Here is a 24,829-nt window from a genome sequence, read left to right on the forward strand (position 1 = left end):
ATGGGGACAAACTACTGAGAAAATCATCCAGGAGGAATTAAAAAGAATAAATTAATAAGGATGTCTGAATAATTCACATCTATCAGCAGTGTAATTGAGACAACCTCAGGTGCCATCTTCAAAACCAGCATTAATGTGAAACCGCCCATGCAGACTTCAGCAGTAAAGGGGGGCTTAAAAATCCAACCTTAAAGCACTCCTCGTTTGTGGCAAATGGGAAAACTCTCCTCCAGTAACCAAAAGCAATGGGACAAAAAGTTACGAGTCCTTTGTCACCAGAGTGAATTGCGTGCAGAAAAAGTGAGGCGTGCACTTTTTGGCTTTTGCGACACATTGGAGTCACAGAATGAATTATTGCATGTGCAAACACACCCTTCCAGTAGGCTAAATTCTGTTTTTTCTGCCTAATGCAAATTATTGTGTTTGAATATAAAGAGTGATTTGAACTCCACCAATGCTAGAAAGATCAGCTGCTGGTGATACAGGCAAACAGCCAATCAGCGAGGCTCTCCGCTGTAACCCTGCTGTTTCCTTACTGCACCCACAGGACACGCAATAGGAAGGAATGCTGGCACATGCCCCAGCTGCTCCACTGCACTTGAGCGGCCACTTCTGCCCAGGCAGACACTGCAGCAGCTCCTGTAAGAAACAGGAAACTGTGTTTCTGAAGAGAGTCCAGTTATAAACATGAAAACGAAGAACAGAGGCCAGCAATACCTTTTTTCACCAATAACGTAAGATTACCTTTCTTAAAGAAGTTAGTATTTCTTCACATTTTTTTCAGCTTTGGATGAAGATTTTATACAGAAGTAATATTATATATGCTGTATAATATAATATTATATTATACAGAAGTATAAGTAATATAAGTATTTTATACAGAAGAATTATTTTCCCAGTGTTCTTTGCAATTTGGGCTGTATTGCCTTAGCCCCGTATCTGTGGAAGCAGCACCATGAATGAAGCCAATTGTTTTCATGTCCGTATCAGCACATAAGTATCAGTAGCGTCACCCTCTCACTTAGGCTGTGCCAATAGCCCTGTGGCTGGGATCAAGGACGCACTGTGAAAAGGCAGGCTTAGCTCCTCCACGGAAGGTGAGCTCAACTTCACATCTCAAAATTAACCCGCAGTTCCCTAACAAACAAAAACCAACACCCACCCCCCCCAAAAAAAAACCCAAACCAAACAAAAAACCCTCAAGTTTTTTACAGTTTGAAAAAGTACTCATGAGCTTTTGCCTGCTTCTGCCCAGAGAAGTGTATTTTGGCACGGGGTACATCCATCCCTTCATTTGCTGTCTAGGCAGTTAGTACAGCAGCAGCTCATAACAGCTGCTTTCTGCAGAAGGATTGCTATGCAACTGCTTGCTGAGGTCCTTCACGATTTCTAAAGCAAAGATTGCCTCAGACTGGAGCTCCATAGAGCTAACACTGTCATAGAACTGCTTTATAACTTGTTAGTACAAACTGCAAGCCACACAAACAGGCTACCAAACTAACCACTAACTTCAGTTTTAAGAAAGACTTACCTGTGTTCTGAACTGCCTTCGCCAGCTACCAAGTAGCCCAGTTGAAAGCAATATCCTGCCAACCTCCATTAACACCTGCACTGAAAATACAGATTTTAAGGTAATTGCAATTGTTTACACCACATCTTACCTTCCAGTGCCATCTCTAAGAAACCAGTAAGTACTTCTAAGGGAAAATGTATTTTCAATTTATATATAAACAGAACTAAAAACAATCAGAGCAACAGATGTTTTTTTGTTCCACAGCATGATTCTCAGGGTCAAAAAGCCAAAGATCTGATCACAGAAAGCCAAGCTCCAGACATGCATTCTAATAAGAAGTCCCCTTTTCATCTTCTCAGCAACCAAATTGCGCAGGTCATGTTAACTATCTTTACTTTTTGAGACATAAAAACATTTTCAACTGTGTGACACCTTTCTTTGTTCTTCCTTCTTTAAAGAGAACCACCCAAAGGATGTCTTTGCTTTTTTAACCGGCAAAACATTTTAAGAACGTTTGTAAGGGATCAGCCTGTCTTTCTTCCTTTGTAAATGATCACCATTTTATCATGTTCAGGATGTTTTATACAATGAGAGAACAGATTATTTTCTGTGGAAGATGAACTCTGTGGGACAGCACTGAGGATAGCAGCTGTATCACTCAGTTAACAATATGGCATCTATATTTAAGGCAGCAAAGCATAGAATGGAAATAGAGAACAGAAGTCAGACCGGAATTTCTTCTATAGCCTGGAAGCCAAATATGGCATGTCTTGAAGGTAGAAAGATTAAGATGTGTCCAAGTTTTATTAAAGAACACACTCTGACAAAGCCAAGTCCAAACGTATTCAACTAAAATGGCCACTCAGGAGCAGAAAAGCAGGAACACCCCAATCACACTCGAAGAAAGCTGATGTTGAAAGAGTTGTAATTATCAGTAGAGCTGCTTCAAACACTAAATACTGCCTTTAAAAACCTGGGAAAGAAAGGTTAAGCTTTAAGGGGAAAGATATTGGGGAATACTGAAAAAGTTAAAGCATCAGCTCCACGTTTTATAGAGATGTAAGTCATATATTAAAGGTTTGTTTTTTTCCTGCTCTGGTTGCATTGGATTGTAACTGCTAAAAGAAAACACAAGCTGCAAGTATATAGAAGAAGGATGCACGTAGTATGGCTGGGGAGTTAGAAAACTTTCCATGCCAGGAACAGCGAGTCCTTTGAAGGCATCATTGGTTGGTTGAAAATCCTTTGGCTTCTTCCCTCAGCTGTAAATCATTTCATGCAATCTACTCGCCAGCATGCTGTACTTGTGACTGTGCCAGCCCAACTAAGCTCTGCACAACTGCACTCAGCCTGACACCCCCACAGACCCAGTGTTAACATCACCGCTTCTCTTCCCTGAGAAATCCTGGGGCTGGGGGGGCAGCGGAGGCCCCATCTACAGCCTCAGGGGCACACTGCAGCTGGGACCTCGGCCAGTCTGGCCAAGGAAAGAGGAAGGAAATCCAGGGAAACATAAACACTATCACTAAGCAGCAGTTCACGCAGTCGCACTGTTGGTTTACTTCTTTCTTTTTTGAGGAAATGGCAAAGCATTGTTCCTTTCAGAGCCCATTTTGTGCTTAGTTCCTTGGTGGTACTACGAGCAAATGGGAGGAGGGAAAAAGGACCAACTAGGGAGCTGGATCTTTGCCTCTGCCTGACTTGTAGTTGGCAAGCAGATTAGAAAACTTGTGCAAAACAGGACATACCTGCCCCTTGCGTAACTGCCAGCCCGGACCACAAAGAGCTCCTCTCTTGCTCCACAGCTCCCCAAAGCACTTAACACTACACAGTGCTCTTACCCTTAATGCTTTAGTTTCTGATTTCCTACCTTTTCCCTCAATACAAAAAATAATTTAAAAAGAAAATCAGATCGAATCAAATATTGTAAAACAAATTAGCCATTATTATATTAACATTGCAGTAGTTGAGTGTGCCAGTTCCACACTTATGTGTTTAAATCATGGACCTTCTACACAGCAGTTATCTACACTGAGACGTTAAGCATCTTTGCATCCAGAAAAGCCTTGATTTCAAGTAAAAAAGTCAAAGCCTCCTGGAAGGAATTTATAGAAATTTCTATCAAGCCGTGCTATATTTGAGTCAGAGATTGCATCTCTCCAGGGCAAATGGATGGAGTCCAAATATATTAATGCAAAAGCAAATCATTTTAAGTAGTATCTGAAGAAAGATATGAACATACAGCACCTCTAATATCAATGACTGCTGCAGCACAGTTTTTGTGGGGAGCAGACCAATCCAGCACAGTGAGAAATACTTCTGTTATACTGGGAGGTGTGGGGAAGAGGCACGAGGTACTGAAGTGTTTTTGTTTTGTTTTATAAAGCATTTAAGAGTTAACGCTTACTTGGCTTGGATGGCAAAAGAAAAATTACACAGAATTACTGTGTATTTTCAGCAGAATCATAGGAAGTGATGTTACAATATAGAATGAACTGCTTTAAACCTCTCTGATGGTTAAGATTTATTCCATGTCATCAGAAGCTATTGGATAATATTTTTGTTGTTTCAAGGCTGTGCATAGAACAACATCACTACAATTAAGACCCAGCTACCTAACAGCTGCTCTGTATTAACCATCAGCAAGCAGGCCATTAGTCAGCAACAAACGAAGGCTAAAAACCCATTTTTCACTGGGATCTTACACTAATGCATTTTACTTTTCTGTTTCCAGGGAAATAAATTTACTTGCTGTTTCATTCAGCCGCTGTGCTGAATACATGAATATACACAAATTTAAATAGCTTAGTAGCATGACCAAGCCTTGAAGAATTTATGTCCTCATGATCTGAGCAATATTCTCACTCCATAGTCATGTCTTAAATTTATACTACTATGCTTCATGGCAGTCAAGCGACTACAGCAGCCAGACAAGGGCCAGTTTTTAGAGCTTCAAGTTTCAGAAGCCTGTTGAGAACCCACAGCCCTTGTTTGGCCAGCTAGCTCACTGCGTTGCTATTTGAGTACTGTTGTGCTTGGTCCAGCTGGATTGCAGCTAACTAGTGATATGCCTTCTGAACATAGCAGCGCCATACCCTTAGGCTCCTAGGACCTTTAGGAAGAATGTCCACACACTCCAGCCAAGCAAGCTATTTTTGTGATATACAAAATGGATGACAATGTACCTGCAGCAGCAAAAAGCTGGTTTAAAACGTCACCTGTCTTCAGCAAAGAGATGCTTAGTGACATCTTCCACACTCGTTCCTAAAGTGTTGTGCTGCTCAAATCATATTTCAAAGGTGCTTCACACATAAAGCTGTCTTGAAATAAGAACAAGAAAGCATGCACAGGGAAGAGTGACATTAGGTGGGGGAGGAGAAGAAAACAGTGAATGATTACATAACTGCTGTTTGGTTTTTTTTTTTTTGCTTCAGGAAGCAATTGGTCTCTCATTTTTCCTCCCTGCTTTATTAGTTTTCTGTGCTCTCTCACTGCATTACAGGGACTGAAAGCATACAGAACATGCTGTCAGTTTAACAGCGCAATGAATAGCATGGCAGAAGTTAGGGGCATCCTTTAGGATCCAACAGCAGATATATATTAACTCAAGCACAGAAAAATAAAACTGTCAATCCAAACAACACTAGTTCATCAGCGTGTATGTGCACAGATCTACTACATACAGCTGGCTAAAAAGACAGACATGCTGCTTTACACATAAAACAGTATGAGCTGTCTGCAACAGAACAGAATTTAAACTACCCTTAGATACATGCAGCAAAACCAGCAGAAGAAGAAACCTCTACACATCAGAGCAGACAACACAGGGCTAAGCAGCTGCTAGAAGATCAATAAACAGCTCTGTCAAAAAAGAGTAACAACAACAAAACACAAAACCCAACCTCATAGCAATGGAGGACCTAACGGGCTGTGCTGTGTATAATATTGCCTTTGCAGTTTCTTCATTTTCCCCCACCCATCTTCAATCCTGGAACTGTGCACTAGTCTGGATGCTACTGCTTTGCCATCTGCTTTCCGTCTGCAACACTACAACTGCAATGCAAAGTTGTACAACTGATGCCATCGTCTGGCAGAATCCGGTATACCACTCAGTGACAGCTATTGTAATGTAAATATGTTGGCAACTTACAGCGTACAGGAACGATATGTTGCTACCGTTAACAGACCAGATGTGTTCACTGAAACATTGCATATTTTCAATATACCATGCCAGTGGCATACCTAGATATTATATTGAAACAGGTGACTTTTAAACACCACGTGGGAAACCACACAACTGGAAGAAAAAAGATGTAGCAGAAGACAAAGAAGATGAAACTGAAGACTACACAAAGCTACTAAGGATGCCCATTTGAGATACTGTCAAATATGCCATATAAATAAGACAAATCATTAGGAAAACTATTAACATCTTAAAATTAAAAATGTGTTACCTTCATTTCATAGACATGCACAAATCCTTTTTCAAAAGCATTAAACTGTCTTTTTAAACAGATATTTTAGTGCTTTAATACAGCAGTCTTCATTCCTAAAACATTCCAAGGACCCAAGCCATCTGATTAAGATTTCAGGACAGCAGTAATAGTGAGGGAATCAAGTCAGCCATTTTGTGTAAGCATCAGTGCTGATGCACACATCAATGCAGCTTCACAAGAAAGATTTTCTAGTTGTTCTAATGCATAACGTAGCCTCTCCCAGCTACTTGGAACAAACAAAGCAGACACTCTTTGGTATTGTAAAACTCAAAGTGAACTGAACTTCATGCTCCTTCAACCTCCAGCTGTCCTGCATGACAAACTATGTAGGTTGAAATGTATGGCTGTACAAACCCTAGCACCTCTGATGCACTGAGGGCAGATGCCTAATACTTTCATCCCTTTGCAGATCCCTTGCAGGGCCTTGCTGTGTCTATTTCTTTATGCCTAACAAGTGACACAGAAAGAGAAGTGTGAATTAAAACTATATACGACTGTAAGTAAGGACAGGCTGGATAATTGGGCCCACATGAACCAAATGAGGTTCAACAAGGCCAAGGCCAAATGCAAGGTGCTGCACTTGGGCCAGGAGAATCCCAGGTATTTATACAGGCTGGGGGAAGAAGTACTCTATGAAGAAGACTATGCATACATGGTTTCCTCAGCTGGAAGCACTACTACCTCTCTCACAAAAGCTCTCTTAGTGCACTGGTTAGAGCTCTCTTACAGCTTTTGTTCTGACTTACTATTGTAAGAAAGCATGCTTCTGCCAAGTGCCAATACCTTCATAATACTCTGTATTCTAATGCTGCCATGACTCTGCAGCATATATGCTGAGTGGGTATGAGAACACAACCTCACATGTGAAAATACCTTTCAACAAGCATACAACACCAGCAGCATACATCCTTATTATTTATTAATGTATAAACACAGTTAAAAAGTAGAAAAATTATCTTTGTGAAGAAATACAAACCTACTAATTTCACAGGTTTTCCCACTTATATACATATTTTCATTAACTTCTGGTACTTTCATAGTACCAGTACACTTTCATAAACATTTACTCTGAAAGCAGGACATAACTTGAAAAGGAACTTCCAATAGGATCTGTTACATTCAGCTGAATATGGGTTATGTAAGTATGGATCTGTCTGTTCTTCATTAACCCCACGCAGCACAGGGGCCCAAGAACACAGCAAAATAATCCACTGTTTCTTTTTTTAATGATCCACTTCTTAGTAAATCCACAAAGAAGCAAGTCACATTTAAACCATATAGAAAAAAATCCAAAACAACCAAACCCAAATGAACTTACTACATTGACATAATAAATATGTAGCTATTGAGAGATGATATGTAAGAGTCTTTACAGTATTGTTTCCCGTTAAGATCTTTGAATTACCAGAACTTCGAAGAAGTTGTAGAAAAAAAAAATGTCTCTTTCAAAGAAGAAATACGAAACATCAAGACTTTTGTTTTGTTCTCATTTTCCTTTTTGCATCCTTATGTTTCTTCCGGCATTCCTGAAACATTTCAATTTTAACACAGCATTATCAGAAGTTGTCAGTTTGCCCATTTGTCTCACACTTGTTTTTTCCATGCAGTTAAGTAACCCGTCCTGTGCAATGCAGGCTTTCAGTAATTTACCCAACTAGACACAACAAAATGAAGTTACAAACAAACAGATTAAAAAATTATTACTTTCCTGATATGATGAAGTTTCATGTTCTTCTGATGTTCCCAAATTCATTTTTACTGCACATGGTAAATAAACAGCCCAGTTCTGTTCACATGCTGAGATTTCAGCTACTGTTTTCAAATAATAGTTGTTTAAATACTCACCTCAAGCAATAATCTACGTCTGTCTTCCCAGCTATCTTTCTCTTCATTGAGGTTAACTGCTCTACAAAATAACTTGGGACCCTCTGCACAGAACAAATCAATATGGTTACAGCCATTGGAATATGGTATACTTCATAAGACTCATGCAAAATAGTGACAGTTAAAATCAGGTCTGTTATCTTCTGCATATTCCACCCATGACCCCAAAGCATAGCTGACTGAAACAGATTTTACTAATTGCAGCCTTTCATGGCAGGAAAAATGAAGAGCAGCTGTAGCTTTCCTTACTACACTGAAAGATAAGTTGCAGCAAACCAGCAGTCCTTACATTCCTAGTAAGAACTGAAGCAAGGAAAAAAAGAACATCATATATATGCCTAAAAGGAACCAAACACCTCGCTAATTTATCAAGTGATGTCTGTACGCTCTAAAAGACCAGCACAAAATTAGGCAATGACCTAAGAGTGCCAGATAACAGCTCAGCATTTGGACTCCATAGTTTCTGTTGGGATGCACTACCACAATCCATACCTCAGGAAGTGAATGAAAGTTGCCAATTTTTTTTCCTCTTAACATCTTGGCCGTATTTAAGCTAGAAACCATTATTAATTAACTAGGCAATATTTGTTCCTCTTCAGTTGCAGTAAAGAGATTGGAGGGGAGAGAAAAGATGAATAAACTGTTTCACCTCTTAATCGTTCATCATCTTTGGAGAAGAAGAAAAACCTAGAACTTCCTGATTGTGGTAAAGGGAGAGACCTAGAAAACACAGAGAAATGTCACCGCCATAGAATTTAGTCTCAAGTTCCATTAGCATATATCAAAGCTGCAGTCCTTCAGAGAGATAGCAGTATTGTAGGACAGTGCCCCATAGTAGCCAAATATAGCCTTCTGTACAGAAATGTTTAAGAACACTTGACAGGTATTTGACTTTTGGCCAAAACCAGTACCCAGTTCAGTACTCATGCAATTTTAACTTCAAATCAAGTCTGATAGCAACATTTTTTAATATTATGTTCTATGCAGTAAGGAGTGGTTTCTTTAAAAAAAAAAAAAAAAAGAAAAAAAAAAGAAAAAAGACTTCTCTTGGTTAAAGGTGCATATTGCTGCTATTAAAATTCACCTAGCATCAACTACTACCAAGAAGACAATGAACACAAAGAGAACTTGCATTTCTTTATCTCTTTCACTTTCTGTTGCCTCTGGCTCATCATCATCCTCAGAGCTGCTGTCTTGGAAACGTGGATCTTCTTGCCATTTGATTTTTATAGGTTTTATTGCTTCAAATACGTAGGGCTCTGTAATAATAGCACAAGAAGCAGATAACTCTTTTTCTTGCTAGTAGATTTCTACTCAAGAGTAAAATAGTTATATTGGAAAATAAAATACTTGAGCAGTATAAAAACTCCAAGATTTTTTTTCCATTACTGTTCAAAGAATAACTACAGAACAGTTCCTTCTCACAAGGTTATCTCGACAACAGCCCATACAAAACTCCAGGGATGCAAATATGATTAACTTCAATTAAACTACAGGGATCTTACTAAGAGATGACCATAATCATTTTGCTTAGTTACTGAATTATCTTCTGAAAACTCCCTGGTTTCTGAAATTAAAATATTCTATTCCTACGTACATTCTACATATGTTATTCCGTTACCTTCTTTTACATCAGACTGATCCTTGTCATCAAAGAAGGAAAATTTGAAATCACTAGAATCCTGAGCCTCGTTACTCTCAGCATCAGGTCCCAGATGGTCACGTGGAGATGATTCCTCTGCTTCATCTTTGTCCCCGGGTATTTCTCCTTTTTCTTTTGGTTTGTTCTTCGAAGATCCAAAAAACTCTTTTAAATCAACAGCAATGTCACAATATATTTCTTTAGACACTTCAGGCAGCTTCTCACTCTCTTCTCTCTTCTTCTTTCTTTTAGCCTTACTGAAATCAGAATGTTTAAAAAAAGATGAATAACCACCACAGTATTTCTCCTCTTTCTTAGCAATTCCAGTTTCTGGCAATAGAATATTCTAGGGTCTACAGGACATGACAGGCATGCTGCAGATTCAGGTCTCTAATCCATTTCTTTTCACCTCACACAATTTGCCCACCCTTTGAAGGTAAGCACTGGGGAAGCGCCTCAGGTTTATATCCATGAAAAGACAGCAGCAATTCTACTTTGTAACAAATGGCACTCTGACTCTCCTTTCAATACATGACAGTTCCTAATCTAAATATAACAATATTCAGGACATAAGTTCTATTCCTGAAAATAACTGTTAGGAGCTAATGCTTTCTGTTCACAGGTTTGCAAATCTCAAAGCCCAGAATTTGAAACCTGAAGGTGAGAAAGGATGACAGAAAACAGCACATAAAGAAAAGATAGACAAGAAAGACAAGATATTACTTTGAGTTTCTACTGGTCATAATCCTTATCTCAGCAATACCAGGGAGAACTTAAAAAAAAAAAATAACAAAGCTGTCTGCATAGTAACCAAAAAAATCAGCATTGCTGTTTTTAAAAGCCAGCCTTCAAGGGAAAGAAACATCACAGCAGTTACCAAACTATAATAATACCTCTCTTCTTCTACAGCTTTTGGTTTCTTCTCAAAAACTGCATGATCTTGCCTCGTGGGATCATAGCGGAGGGCATTAATATCCCTATAAAGACAGAATGAAAACACCATAAAACAACCCATGGGACTTTACAAATATCCAACTCAAAGTTACCATAAAACTTTAAAATTTATTTCTTCAGCAGAAAAGCTCAGGGAAGATCAAGAAAAATTGTAGACACAATTGGCTTTAGTCAAATAACTCCAGTAATAACCATCTGTAAAAGGTTACTAGTTGCACATCACTATACTTAACACTGTTAACTTCTACCATGTCAGTCCACGGCTATGTGCAAGGAATGCCTAATCAAATGAAGAAAAAAAATCTCCACTGGAAATTTTATGTTAATACCTTGAAAAAAAAAAAAAAAAAAAAAGGATACTTGCCTTATTTCTCACATGCAGTCCAGAGAAAACAATAACTTTATTAACTCTTAAGTGAACAACAATCTAATTTTCTGGCTTACTGCCTAGCTCACGTGTTCTTTGTCTAGCTTGTTTACGTTTGTCCCTGTAGAGAACAGGCAAGGACTAATTAAGATACCAACTCAATCCCAGCAATCCAATCATACAGAATATACCGGAAGAACCTTAAGTACGTACTTGAATTTCTTAGCATTTGTGGCCATTTTAGTTGTTTTTGATTGTTCTGGATCAATATTCAATAGACTTCCCAGTATCTGTAGATTTTTCTTTTTCTCTGCAGCAAACTCTTCTTCCTCATCTGCCTCCATTGTATTGGTTTCTCCTAAATAATAAACAAATATCAGTGTTCCCCCATTATGATCAGAGTAAGCCTGAAATATTTAATGTGTAATACTACTACAACAGCAGAGCTCATGCAAATAGACAAGCCACTTTCCTCATTATAAAGCTAATTAATTAGAAGCTTTCCTCCTTGTTATGCAGCTAGTCTGTGAATATAGATATTATATAGCTCTATTACTGTTACTACCTAGGAAACAAGAACAAGCTTACCTTCTTCTTCACTCTCACTTTCAAGGAATCGAGCATCCATGCGAAATCTTTCATCCGTGCCAAAGCGTGATTGCAATTTTAAGAGCTAAATAAAAAGAAATATATAAATTTTATATATAAAAAAAGAAATTATATATAAGAAATATAGTAACTTCTTATTTCCAACCCTTTAACTATTACGACACACTAACAATCCTTAGCTCGATGCCTTTTTTGAATATTGAGAAACTTCAAAAAATGACAATGCCAGAGAACTCTCCTCACACCTCCCCAGCATTCGTTACTTCCTTCATGGCTACAGGTCTCTCTGTAGGAGATAATTCCATGGTTAAGTTTATCAAAATCATAGTGCACACACACATAAGACTACGTATCCCACACTGCCAAAGCGACATTACAGTGACTGACAAGAAAGTCATTAATAACTTCACTCACTTTTTCACCAGCTTTGCCTTCAAACTGTGGTTTAATTTTGAATCTCTCGTCATCTGTTTCATCTTGATCATCTTCGCTGCTTTCAAAGAGTCTTCTAGAAGATTTAGGATCGTGTTCCTTCTTTGTTAAAGAAAAATACAGGAAGGGAACCATTTTGAGAAGCTTGAGAAAATAATTCAGCATTAACTTCCTTCATGTGCTTTGCAGCATACCTGAGAAAATGCATTTCTAGAATGACCAATTTACTGACCCACTCATTTCACATCTTATGCCATATACACACCTTTTAAGATTTTTACAGTCAATGATCATTAAATTTAAGTAGAGGCAAAATATCCACATAAAAACTAACTCAGGTATTACAATTTGAACTAGCCGTACGAATCCAACTTCCTGATTATACAAAGGGAGATCAACTTTAAAATAACAATGTCTAAAAACCCTTCTGAACAAGTCTCAGTCATGGTATCAACTGCAGAACATCGTTTAAGTCAGTTGATAAATATGAACTGCAGAAAAGGTAAGCACACCACAGCTTTAAAACACAACTTCTTTGGACTCAAACATCACTTTATAAAACAAGACTCTGCATTAATAAGGATTCTTTGTCCACCGTATTGGATACAGATCACTGTCTCTCTACCAATTCTCCAGCATTTCCAGCTTCTGCAGTTAGATGACATACTCTTTGTTAGAATCACATTAGCCAAAACAGAAGCACTCAAATTAATTGAAATATTGTTTAAATTTTCCTTTCACTAAGCTATGAAAAATAGTATTCAATATAATAGTTTGTCCCATCGATATAGAATTGCCCCAAAGAATACTAGAATTCCTCCTAGCAACACCTACTGTTTCATGCGTATCTTCCAGACTCTCATCTTTCTCCAGTGTTTCATCCACTTCAGCTTCACTTTCCACATCTGAATTGAATATGATGTGTTTATGCTTGTTTGTTGGCTGGCTATCCTACATAAGAATAGAATGGACAGGTTAACAGTAAACACTCAGCACAGTCACACAGAACCATCTCGGACACATTTCTATGACAGTAAAGGAAGAACTCAGCACTCCTTTTGCAATTCCAAAGATATCCCAGGAATTAGGCATGCAACATTATATACATACTCTGAAAACACAAACTGAAATATAATCAAGAAATCCACAAGCTTGCAAAATATCTTAAATTGTAAATAATTTTCCCCTTTTGTTTTACTGCCTGCTATTCAGACCAGATATGAGTTTAATTACCAAGTTTGAAAGAGCTCCTTGAATGAGCTTCTTCTGCAATTGCCTCTCTTTCTGTCTCTCTTCCAGAGCTGCCAGCCTCTTCTGGTTATCCTGCAATTGTTTTTTTGTATCAGATTCCTTTGAAGCGGTACCTTGAAGTTCTTTACTATCCAGGAGACTCATCTTCCTATCTGCACATTTCTTAACTCCACATTCTGAACTTGTGTTGCTTACATCTGTCTTCATTTTTTTTGAAAGCAGTTTCGGGCTTTTCAGTTGTCGTTTCACATGTGTCTGTGACATGGCAGCACTGCTATCCAAGTCACTGCTCTCACCTTCACTTTCATCAGTGCAAAGAACAGTATCTCCATACTCTGAATTCTGGTCACCTTGCTGAGAATTTGTTTTTGTGTTCCTTCCTTGTAAATGTGGCCTGCAAACATTATCTGCTAAGAAAGAAGAACCTGACAACTCTTTGTGCTGTTCACAATGTACATTTTGTTTCTTTTTAGTGCCAACTTCAAGAGAATAAAATGGACGATTCTCATGTTGCCCTTCAGATGACTTCACCGCACAAAATGGAGGAGAAGCTTCAAAACCTAAACTTTCTACAGATCTCTTTTTAAAGTCAGTGCTTTCCTTAGTTGCCTTGTCACAAAGGGCTCCCATTCCTCTGAAGGGCTGGATCTTCAAACATGAATTATTTCGTCCCTTGGAGCTTTCCTCATCAACATTCTCCTCCCCATCTAAAATGGCAGCAAGTATATCTTCAGGACAGATGCACTTTTTATTAACTGCAGGAGGAATTTTGGAACATTTTGGCTTACATACGACGTTGCCTTCAGCACTTCCTTTAATGCTGCACTGACTAGAACTCTGTGTACTATCCAGTTCTTCCACTGATGTCTCAGATTTTTCAGTAGCCAGTGCTTTTAGGTCATCTAACGTAAGGTCTAGACGGTAACAGTTTTGCATCATGGATTCATAATCAGAACTGGTTTCAGACTCCTCTTCCTCAGACTGTGAATAAGAGCTTTCACTATGACTTGCTTTTGCTGTACCGTTACCTGCTGTACCCAACAAGGCAGAAACGCTAGGCTTCCTCATTTTCCCTTTGCTTTCAACATGCTCTTCTTTTAAACTGTGAGTTTTTGGTGAGAAGTTATTTACCAAATCACACTTCTTACTAGATAACATTTGTTTATTTTGTACATTCACCTGCTTAGAGTTTTCTAAAACTGCAGTTTTCATGCTACTCTGACCTGGGGCTTTACTCTCAGCAATAATCTCATCTGTATCCGCTGAGTCATAACCATTGTCCCATTCCATAGTCTCTTCCTCTTTACTGTTTCCTTTCTTCATGGTGTCTCCGTTGCCTAATGACCAGTGAGTATTGTATTTTAACTCAAAATTATCTCCAACAATTTCCAGGTGGTCACTTTCAGTCTCAGCATTTTCAGTTTGCTCTCTCTCCATCTTCTTCTTCATCATTGCTCTGATTTCCTCTTCAGAATCAACGTCACTGTCAGAAGCATGCATTCTGTTATTTGGAGACATAACTCTAGAAATGCTGTTTTTATCTGATAGCAAGCTTCGCCCTGAAATACTACTAAGACTGCTTGATGGAGGCAATTTAGACTTATCACTGGATTTGGTTTTCGATCTCTGATTTAGCTGCAATGAGCTTATGTTTCTCAAATGTGACTGACACGCAGAAGGGAGCACTTCCACTCCATTCAGATCCCTGCTGCCCAGTTGCTTTGTTTTTTTAGGTTGCTCCTTAGTCACAGGGAACTCTCCTTGTCGCTTCTTGCTTATGCTGTCATCTTTCTCTTCCAAATGCCAAGTAAGCTTGGATACAGGAACTACATCTGTCAAGTCTTCCTCCAGCTTTCTAAGGTTGTGGCAATATTTTGATGGGTCATACTTCACAATGTTCGTAGGAATTAAGGAATAAAACCAACATGATTCTTTCAGCAAGCAGAATTCTAATCTCTGCAAACTAAATTCTAAGAGAAAGGAAGAGTTCTCTTAATGCTAGGACAGCATGCCTTTAAACAAAAGACTTGCAGTCTAAGTAAGTTATTCAGAACACAAAAAAGCTTATTACATTTACTTAAACGTGCCATAGTAGTCAATATGAAGGCCACTTAGCAAACATATTTATCGTTAGGATGGAAGAAAGAAGTGAATTGTATCTATGTCCAACCAAAAAGGATATTTTATTTTTCTGTTGATTCCTAAGGTGAAGGATTGGGAGGACTCTGCCAAATTTACCCACAATCCAATTCTAAAAGAAAAGAAAAATAAATTAGCATGAAAAAAAGGTAAGAAAATAACACCAAATAAAAGATTCATTACAAAAATGACAGAACATGTAAGGTATTTCCCCAGACTACTTATTAAAAGCTAGATGACCACATTTAATACAAGTTTCCTTATATACTGCATAAACATTTAACATAGATATGAATGGAACAAGTTTGTGCCCAATTCTAATTTTTGTTTTAATTCTCTATACAGCTCCCCCAGCATACCTTATGGTCTGGCACCTCTGTACCTGGCACTGCTCTCATGTGAAAGTCTACAACTCCAGCCTTTTTCAGTGATTCCAGAAGAACTGTTTCATCATTTCTCCGTGGCTTTTCTTTCTGCAGCTTCGCTTCCTCCCTCTCCATGGCAAGCCTGTATCAAAAAGTACACCATATGTGAAAAAAAAGATTTGCCTGTGTGATAGTTCATAACTGGCAGCAACCAGCAACACAGAAGGAATTAACATAATTCTGATTATACCTGAGCTTTAAGGGAGTAATAGTGGCAAAAAGATTGTGCTATCAAATATGTGTCACCAGCCAAGAAACATCAATAAAGATTAGAAAGATGAGGAGCATAGCAGACGCCTAAAGCACTGCCATAATATTACAAGTTAAACAGAAAAAGGGCACCATCACTTAAAAAGGGTATTTGTTGATTTTTACCTGTGTAAAAAACTTTCTTTGGCAAATTCAATCTGCAGCGTCCTCCCTCCCCATTTGGTTTTATTTAAAATAGATATGCCTGTAAAAGAACAAGATTGGAAATTAATATATTCTATATTAAAAGATGCACACTGAACTTAACAGTGTCACCTTTTATACACGGAGAGTCTAAAATCCTACACTTAAACAACATCTACATTCAGAATTAAGGTTCTGACTTGAATAGTTCTATTTGGATCTGTATGGGTCAGTTCAAAAACAGGTAAAAATCCAAGCATACATATTTTGAAGGTAAACTCTCTGGTAATTATCTTCCTGATACAACAAAGCTGCATTGACAAAAGGACCAGCATGACAGAAAGGTGCTATAAAGGAAAGCAAGAAGATCACTCACCCATATCAGAAGATTCCAGGTTTGCGGGAGAAAGCTTCACCAAGGAAGAAATCCCTCCCCAGTGGCAGTCAGCCCTCAAACCTTTTAACTAATCTCAAAGAAATTTCCTATTTCTAATGGCTTCTGAAATAAAACATCAAATTTCCAATCCCTTTTTTTCAAGTCTGGTTATCTCCATCTAATATTTTACTGCTACATATACAATATGCAATTTCATAACTGCAAATAATTTTGCAATTCAACTATTCTGGAATCTGTAGAACTGTCATAACACAAGAACATTTACATGAACTCTCCTTCTGGGTTTCCTCTCATGGGAAGTCCCTTCCAATGTTTTATGGTTCTGAAGGAAGGAGTTGAATGGAATGGACTGCCCAGGGAGGTGGTGGAGACACTGACCCTGGGGGTATTCAAGGAACAACTGGATGTTGTGTTGAGGGACACAGTTTAGTGGGAGCTATTGGTAATAGATGAATGGCTGGACTGGATGATATTTTAGGTCTTTTCCAACCTTGGTGATTCTGTGAACCATTTCCCACACTTTTTGAAGGAAGAGCAAGAATAAACTCATAAATCACCACTTCATTTTCAAGGTAATTTTTTTCAGTCTGCTTATATCCACGTACTGAAAACTCTGGCAAAGCATCTTTCATTCAAACTGCAGCTTAAAGCAAACAAAATGTATATGACAACAAAATCAATCCAGGTCTACCTTTAGCATGTCCAGCCTAGACAACATTAGATGTATCATGAATAATGTAACTTGCTTCAGCAACATGATTTATTAAATATATATAGGTATGTATATATACTTACATTTTCTAAGATCAGCCTCAGAGCTGCTGACAGTGATGTAAGCAAAAGTTTTCGTAGGGTTCCCTGCTCAATGATAAACATTTAATTAATTTCTATATACTTTCAGTGTTTCCCTTAAAGCTGAAAATCGTGTTATTTCCTGAAAAAATAAAGTGCCTCTGAAGCAAAAAAGCTTATTTCACACTATGACTTGAAAAACAATTCCGTTTGAAAGGATGATGCAAAACTGTTACCCTGCTCATCTTTCCTGGTGATAATCTCTACATCCAAAACACGTCCAAACTTCCCAAATCTTTCTTGCAGTTCAGCCTTCGAAACCGTATGGCCGAGCCCTCCGACATACAGCCGTTTTGACACTTGTTTCTTCTCCATATTGAAAGAGCCAAGCAGTCACATCTGTTTTTCTGTAAGAAGATATAACAGCAGCTCACTAGTACTTAAATGTCAGGGATTACGTCAAATACAATATCTGATTATGAAAAAAAAAGTAATTCTATCAAAAGTTCTCCACAAAGAACCTGAGAGAAGAATGCTTTGGTCTGGGACTACCACGATATGAGGAAACCTATGAAGCAGTTAAACACAGAAGCAGAAGGTGAGCAACTGCGAGGCCGTGCAGTGAGCTGTGCTGCTGCCTCAGGAGCAGTGAAAGTAGCTGCAGCTCTCCCACACTCAACACATCCCCTCCTCGATTAACAAGTTCTCAAGTGGCGATAGCAGCAAATACAGAGAAGGCCAAAGCACAAGCTCGGGCCTCTCACTCTGCAGCAACCACCCGGCAATCGCTCATTCTTCAGATATTGAAAAAAGAAACATGAGTAAAGGAGGCTTTCCTCGGGAAGGAGAGACCCAGCTGACAGCACTAGGCCATAAGCATTAATAGGATCCCCATTCAGCCTCCTCTCCTCCACGCTGACCAGGCGCAGGGCTCCCAGCCCTTCCTTATGAAGGAAACGCCACGAGGGATTCACGCGCCCGCAGCAGCGCAGTGTGGAAGGAGGCACGAGGCTCCACACACCGCTCCCAACGGCCCCACCGCCCTCAGCCGACACCTCGGGCACCTCAGCGTCCCACGGCCGCCCCGCTCTGCCCCCTCCCCACCGCCGTCCCGGCACACGGGCTCTCACCGGGCCCAAGCGCTTCACTCACCGCTGCCGGGATCGTGTTGGCGGCCGGGCGGGTTTGAGAGCAGCACGCAGCTCCGGCCCCGGGGAATGGCGGGAGCTTTGGGCACAACCAACCAGGAAGAAAGAAAGGGGGATTTTCCACAAAACGTAAAAGAAAATAAACACACACAAACGCAAATAGCTACATTAATAACGCTTTTATGATCTAATTCTAATACCGGCCTTGGGATGTGCCCTTAGTGCGGCTCACTGGTTCCTCAGAGCAGCGGGGCTGAGTGGTGCCCCCCGCAAGAAATGGCGGCTGTGGTAGCGCCCGGGGCGCAGGCTGGGCGCGCACTTCGAAAGCTCGGACCGGCAGCAGCGGGCGGTCCGTGTGAGCGGTACGCGGCCGCTCCGGGCTGTCAGCATCCCTTACCGCCTGCAACGTGAGCTGACGGTGCTGCTGATTGAAGCAGCTCTTTGCTGGAAGCAGCTGACGAATTCAGGTAAAGATTCCGGCCGTGGCAACTGTTTCCTTTTTCCCGAGGTTCTGTCGGGTTCAGCCGTGGCAATCCTCAGTGCGTCCTAGTTTTTAACGAGCAAACGAAGCCTCTACATTAAGATGTGCTAAAATCCACTTTTTAACTTCCTTTCGCTTCTGTTTCTTGTCCCAGCACGAAGTACGTTTCTTTCCTGACAATGTATCAACGTTGCACAGCAACTTTTCACGGGCTGCGTCTAAGCTTAACATTCTAGCCATTTAAATTAAAAACCTTACTTGCTTTTCGATTTATTTGTGAAAGGTGACTATTCCTTGTGTCTCTCCGCTGCTTTTTGCTCGTTAATGCACTTGTGTTCGGTAAGAGCAGCTGTGCTCCATCAGGCGCTGCATTAGGAGCAGTGCTGGCAGTGCACGGTGCTCTGCTTCTGCCAGCTGCTTCCTGAGGTAAAATCACACCTCACCGCCCTCAAAGCAATCCTTCTATGCTGCTTGCCTTTTTGCTATTATATCAGTAATTCATTGCAAGGGAGGGATCTCCAACCAGAGATCCTTCCCCAGTGGCAGTCGTCCCTTCAGTGCAGTCAAACTCCTCCCATTCTTGTCTCAGCTGATTTGCTTTCAGCTGTGCTCCAAGGGCTGACCAGCTCCTTTCCTCAGGTGTTCAATCAGTGGATCCGGCTGTGACTCAATCCTTCCAGCACAGTCGCAGTGATTTATGTTTTGCAATTGGTTTAAAATTTACGTTTAGACTCCAGGAATTCGATTTTCAAGGAATTAATGCAACAAAATCACGTCAGCTACTCAAGATAATTTAACATGGTAATTATCAATTCTTTAATTTCCAGAAGACATAAGATACAATTGGATTGTTTCACACGATGGCAGGAGAAATGTTGCCTAATGCCATATTTACATTTTTAAATTAATTATTTGGAAAAAAAAAAAATACATTGTGAATAGTGATTTGTTTTGGGGGGAGGTGGGACCTAATATGCTCGTTTGTTTTGCCTAGTGGGAGAAATGGACAACAGCGTTTATCAAGTTTATGAAGATGAAATTCAGTTGCTGGAAGAAGAAATTAAACTGTTGACTGAAAGATATGAAGATATCCAACAGGAATCCACCTTTTATTCTGATGAAGAAGTACTGAAGTCGGCGTATGTCTTCTGCTCCTATTTCTTGAGTATTTTGTTTGTTGATTTGTTATATATTCTTATTTCCATTTTGGATTTTTAATTCTAGGAAACTATTCCAAAGAGAATTTCTGGGAGATCATAAGGGATATGAACCTCCAGTGGACCTGAAAGCTGAACTTGAAAATCTAGAGAGAGATCTCTCCTTTTTGGTGAAGTTTACCGGTATTCAGATCACAAGTCATTCTAAGAAAGCATTAGAAAGAAGTAAGTATTTTTGTGGCTGTTAGTGGTGCTATACTGAACACATTCCAGTTGATTATGTTTGTGGATGCACATTGTAATTCCACTTTAAATGATAACAGAAAGAAAATTCCATTGTATTTCAAATTAATTGCATTTATTGAGAAAGTAGCTTCTGAGCAAGGACTGTATTTTACTGGGTGGAAAAGCAGAAATTTGCTATGAAGTTAGTAGTTTTTTTCTTAGTATGTTTCACTTACTTTCATGATTTCTGTGACTGACAGTGTTGTTTGGTACTTTAAACGTGACCAGTGGCAGAAATACAGTAATAGTTGAATAGGGGTATTACAAAGTATTTTGCTAACTTTCTTTTTTTAAACTTTCAAAATAACAGCTGCAAATCGAACAGTTCAGAAGCACAGGCTATCAGGAAATTGCCGGTCCTTGCCTTTTTGTTTGGAATTCCAGCTTCTTGAAGTGCAGGTAACAATGACTGTATATTTAAAATAAAATAAACAAGCAAAACTTCCAAGGAACAGAAATTAATACTTGATTTGTCAGCTGAAAACTTTTAACTGGTGTTTTATCATTACGGCTGAGTTTCCTTGATGTAAATCTCTCCATGACAGATGGACCCAGCTTTTGAATTCCAAGTGCATCCAAGTAAAATAATTCTGAAGTTCCAGTTCTACATCCAGTCATTAAATTCTTACCATGCTCTCCTATAATCTGGTACCTTGAACTGCAGAATGGAAAATTCCAAGCCCCACATCTCTTGAGGGAGCAGAGGAAAAGCTAAAGAATTAAAAGCAAGAACAGTTTCTTTTTTACTTTGGTTCTATTCCTGTTCATTTCATTGGTGTAAATTGCCATTACATCACGGGGATTGCACAAAAGTTACACCAATTATGGCACTTTTTGCAAGAAAGCTCTTGTTTGAATCTATTAGTACAGAATTCAGGATGGTAAGCAGTGGGAAGGAGCTGTTACCCTGGTTTGTAATAACTCTTTCTTTGACACTGGAAAGTTTCCTTCTCAGGAAAACTTGATTTTCAGCTCAACTTTGAAGGTGGCTTTAAATAGCGCTTGGACCTGATGGTATTGAAAACTGATTTGTTTTGTGAAAAAATTGGCTTCTCTTCTTAAGCTTAACAGAAGCCATTATGAACTGAGGGACTGAGTATTTACTTACTCATCTGTGGATTGTGTGATATGGAATTTCAAGAGTTGAATGAAGTTATTTTGCAAAGTATGGCTTAGAACTTAAAGTTCTTGTAGCACTGTTGTAGCATTGACGTGTAAAATTGCACTTAGCTTTAAGGTATGGAAGTAACCTGCATCCATCGAGGGACTTGATTATGTTTTATGTGTGGTCCTTTGGAATGATAAATTCTTTGTGTTCTGTGGTATTTGATGTTAATGGGGCTCAGATGATAAATCTGACTGCTGAGTGCTTAAATACATTTTACCACTAGATGACAGCACTTGCCTATTTAGCATCTAAAACTGGGGCTGACAGAATTACTTTGCAGGTATGTTATACACAGAAAACTAAGTGTGTTTGTATTAAGAAAACAAACAAACAAGCCTTTAGTTAATGGAAATACAGAATTTAACCTGTAGGTTACAATTTAAAATACAATACAGGCTAGATATTACTGTAGCTTAACTGAGTCAAATTTGTACCACCACCGTTTTGTGCTTTTTCAAGTCTTTGAGTTGTGGATGTATTCAGGAAAACCATAAACAGATCAAGCAGACACAATTGGAGAGCACTATTTTTTTGCCACCACACATATGTTTAGGCTTTTATTTATGGTGTTACCCACGCAGGTCAAGAGTGTATGGCTGCAAATAGTTATTTTTGTTCCTTTGCACAATTTTTGTGGTTATATATGAACCTGAATGGTTTTAAAGGCTTTGTATTTTCTTGTAGATGTACGAATTCAAACATAATGGCTTGGATACAGCTGTAAAATATGGTCCGTTGTTTTACTATTATTATGTTTTATATTATCATTTTGTTAGAACCATTTAAATAGGTCTTGAGAGAATTTAGTTGTAGTGAGAATTTCCTTGTAGTGCTGAGAATAAGAAAAAGTACAAAGTCTCCATGTTGAAGTGAAATATTTGCTATGGTCTTCAAGGTATTATTCATTCACTGTTAATCTGATGTATTCCTTGGGGGTGCTCAAGAATTAATAGAACAAAGATTTAAATTATTCTATGGCTTCATTTCTACTGAACGATCGTCCTTTCTCGATGTTCTCTTAGTTTGTTAGGTATTTTAATTTGGGAATGTTTTGTTATGAGTAGTGTGTTATTGTAAAACGAGACAGGAATTTGAGTCAAAACAATAGGTTGTAAACTGGAAGGAATGCAAGCAGGAAAAGGACATCCAAATTTTAGGATTTTAGCATTAGGATGTTTTCCAAAAGGGATATTAAACTTGAGATTTCTGGTTTATGTGATGGAGGAGTAGTGTTGAAAACTGAGAGGAATCAGCAGTATCAGCGACATGGAAGGGAGCAGATGAACTTCTTGTAATCTTCTTTTACGAATGTCTGTTCTCTGTGCAGAGTAGCTTAAATGTTACTCCAATGTCTTTATTGCCTGGATAATGCTGATATATTGAAATGCAACAAAATTTTCATGCAATTAAGACATAGCTTAGAAATACTACAATAGGTTTTTATGTGTAGCAGTATTTGCATAGATTTTGGTGTATTTTATATATGTGTTTCTATATTTGTTTCTAGAGCAACTTCTAAAATATTGTGTTGTTGTTTCTCCAATCTAGAACAAGGAGAACGTGTCTGCTGCTATTACTGGTCTCAGCATTGTAGTGGAATCTGGACAGTGTTCAGAATTAAGCAAGTTTGTGTCCAGGTAACGTTGAGGTTTTTTTTGTTTAAGAAAAGCTATTGTATAGGCTATCCAATGCTGAAGCAATATGGGGTTCTGATGAAAGCTGCTGGCAATTTGTTTGGGAGGTAATGTACTGGTAGCCCAACTGTAATGCTTCCTATCATGACTCCATATACTTGTGGAGACAAGATAGAGTGGACATCGTTCATAAGGCCTGAAAGGACCTTAAAGGGCTTAAATGAATTCATGTCAGACAGGAACATGTTGGAGTTGTAAAATGCTTTAGATGTTTGGAACTGTTTGGTTTAGAGAAATAGCCAACAAGATAAACTCAGATATTGTATTTTCATTTATATAATTGTGTACTTGCCAGCTTTTGGTACACAGGATGATATTTGAGATTGCTCTGACACCTTGCTCTTGGCCCTATTGAACTTCATGAGATTTGCATGGACCCACCTTCCAAGATGCTTGCTAAGGATTTTCTGAATGATATTATTTCCCTCTGAAGCATCAGCTTTAAACTTGCTGAGGGCACACTCGATCCCACTGTCTCCCTGTTATAATTAAATTAATAATTATTACTGGGTAGCTAACTTAATCCTGTCCCTTAATGTGTTACTTCTTAGACTTGAGCATGGAGAGGGAAGGCAAGTGGTTGAGAAAGAAGAAAGGTCCATTAAATTACCTCAGGCTTAATTAGTTCATAGACACAGCTGAATGTTTTGTTTAGAAGACTGGAATTTCCATTCACATCTACTACAGCTAGCGGTAGGAGGAGGAGTAGTGGTTGAATTCTCTCAAGAAGCTGGATTTAGAAAAGGAAATTACTATTTTTTCATGTGTATTTTCTGACAGTATAGTTGTCGTGGGATTTGATGGTTATACCAGAAACTAATGTATTGAAATAATAGCTTCAGACTTCATTTCATCCTGACTTGAGCACTTCTGTTTTGCCTGTTTTTTCACTATCCTTGTCCTTTTCCACATTACACACGTATTCATAGTAAATATAAGTTATGCCAGTGTATAAATTATGCTACAAAGTAAGTTATGCCAATATACTCAACTGGCTGAAAGAGAAATTGTAATGTATAACTTCTTTTATAAGTTACATTTATTACTCATTTAAGGCAGGAAATAAGTTGCCAGAGTGGAGTTCATATTGGCAATGTCTGTTTAGATAGCAATGCATCATTGTACTGGCTTAATCTGATTATGTGGATGTTTCCTTAGGGTTTGTTTTCTCAGTCCCCTTTCTAGGTTCTGACCAATTCCCAATCCCTTCTTTTCATGCCTAATTTCAGACTTTATTTCCCCAGATAGTATTCTTCAGTGTCCCAGTTACTCTTAAAATCTTGATTCCTAAATCTTCCTTCCCTCCCTCTCCCTCCATTTCCTGTCCACCTGAATCTGGTATTGTTCTTTTCAGTCTCCTCATCTCTTTCTTCATTTTTCTTTCACTTCCATGGCCCAGCCTTGCCAAATGCATTTTCTCTGGTGGTCTGAATTTTTTCCTCTTCATCATTCTAATTTTTTTTTTTGTTACATTTGTCATAATGCATAATCTTTAATAGCACTGGAGTTAAAAACTTGGCAGTCAGTCCTAATTCCCAAGCCCATCCTGCTTTGGAAGAAAACAAGAATAATGAAGCACTTGAGCAATGTGTTTTTAAAAGA

General features: G+C 38.8%; 2 protein-coding genes across 3 annotated transcripts in view; one reads left to right on the plus strand and one right to left on the minus strand.

The window, feature by feature from the left end:
* Nucleotides 1–6,906: 6,906 nt before the first annotated feature.
* Nucleotides 6,907–18,522, minus strand: NOL8 (nucleolar protein 8). Of its 2 annotated transcripts, none has more exons than XM_072347469.1 (17): nucleotides 18,447–18,522; nucleotides 17,531–17,701; nucleotides 17,298–17,360; nucleotides 16,088–16,166; nucleotides 15,647–15,794; nucleotides 15,331–15,399; nucleotides 13,131–15,044; nucleotides 12,732–12,848; nucleotides 11,880–11,999; nucleotides 11,445–11,529; nucleotides 11,070–11,214; nucleotides 10,429–10,512; nucleotides 9,515–9,792; nucleotides 9,026–9,152; nucleotides 8,543–8,613; nucleotides 7,855–7,937; nucleotides 6,907–7,535 (listed from the first exon to the last, which is right to left on the minus strand). In XM_072347469.1, exons 2-17 carry the CDS (start codon nucleotides 17,667–17,669, stop codon nucleotides 7,476–7,478), a joined length of 3,582 nt encoding a protein of 1,193 aa, XP_072203570.1. In that variant the 5' UTR covers nucleotides 17,670–17,701; nucleotides 18,447–18,522; the 3' UTR covers nucleotides 6,907–7,475. The 2 variants fall into 2 exon arrangements, with proteins under 2 accessions (XP_072203570.1, XP_072203572.1); XM_072347471.1 differs by lacking the exon at nucleotides 18,447–18,522 and adding an exon at nucleotides 18,215–18,304.
* Nucleotides 18,523–18,740: 218 nt separating this feature from the next.
* CENPP (centromere protein P) overlaps nucleotides 18,741–24,829 on the plus strand; it is an 88,954-nt gene continuing 82,865 nt past the window's right edge. The window contains exons 1-5 of the mRNA XM_072347431.1: nucleotides 18,741–18,909; nucleotides 19,918–20,062; nucleotides 20,148–20,305; nucleotides 20,676–20,764; nucleotides 23,082–23,170. Of these exons, the coding sequence (XP_072203532.1) occupies nucleotides 19,926–20,062; nucleotides 20,148–20,305; nucleotides 20,676–20,764; nucleotides 23,082–23,170 (473 nt within the window). The 5' untranslated portion in view covers nucleotides 18,741–18,909; nucleotides 19,918–19,925. The remainder of the gene's footprint in view (nucleotides 18,910–19,917; nucleotides 20,063–20,147; nucleotides 20,306–20,675; nucleotides 20,765–23,081; nucleotides 23,171–24,829) is intronic.

This window comes from Excalfactoria chinensis, chromosome 12 (assembly GCF_039878825.1).
Source record: "Excalfactoria chinensis isolate bCotChi1 chromosome 12, bCotChi1.hap2, whole genome shotgun sequence".
In the NCBI taxonomy this organism is placed as follows: domain Eukaryota; kingdom Metazoa; phylum Chordata; class Aves; order Galliformes; family Phasianidae; genus Excalfactoria; species Excalfactoria chinensis.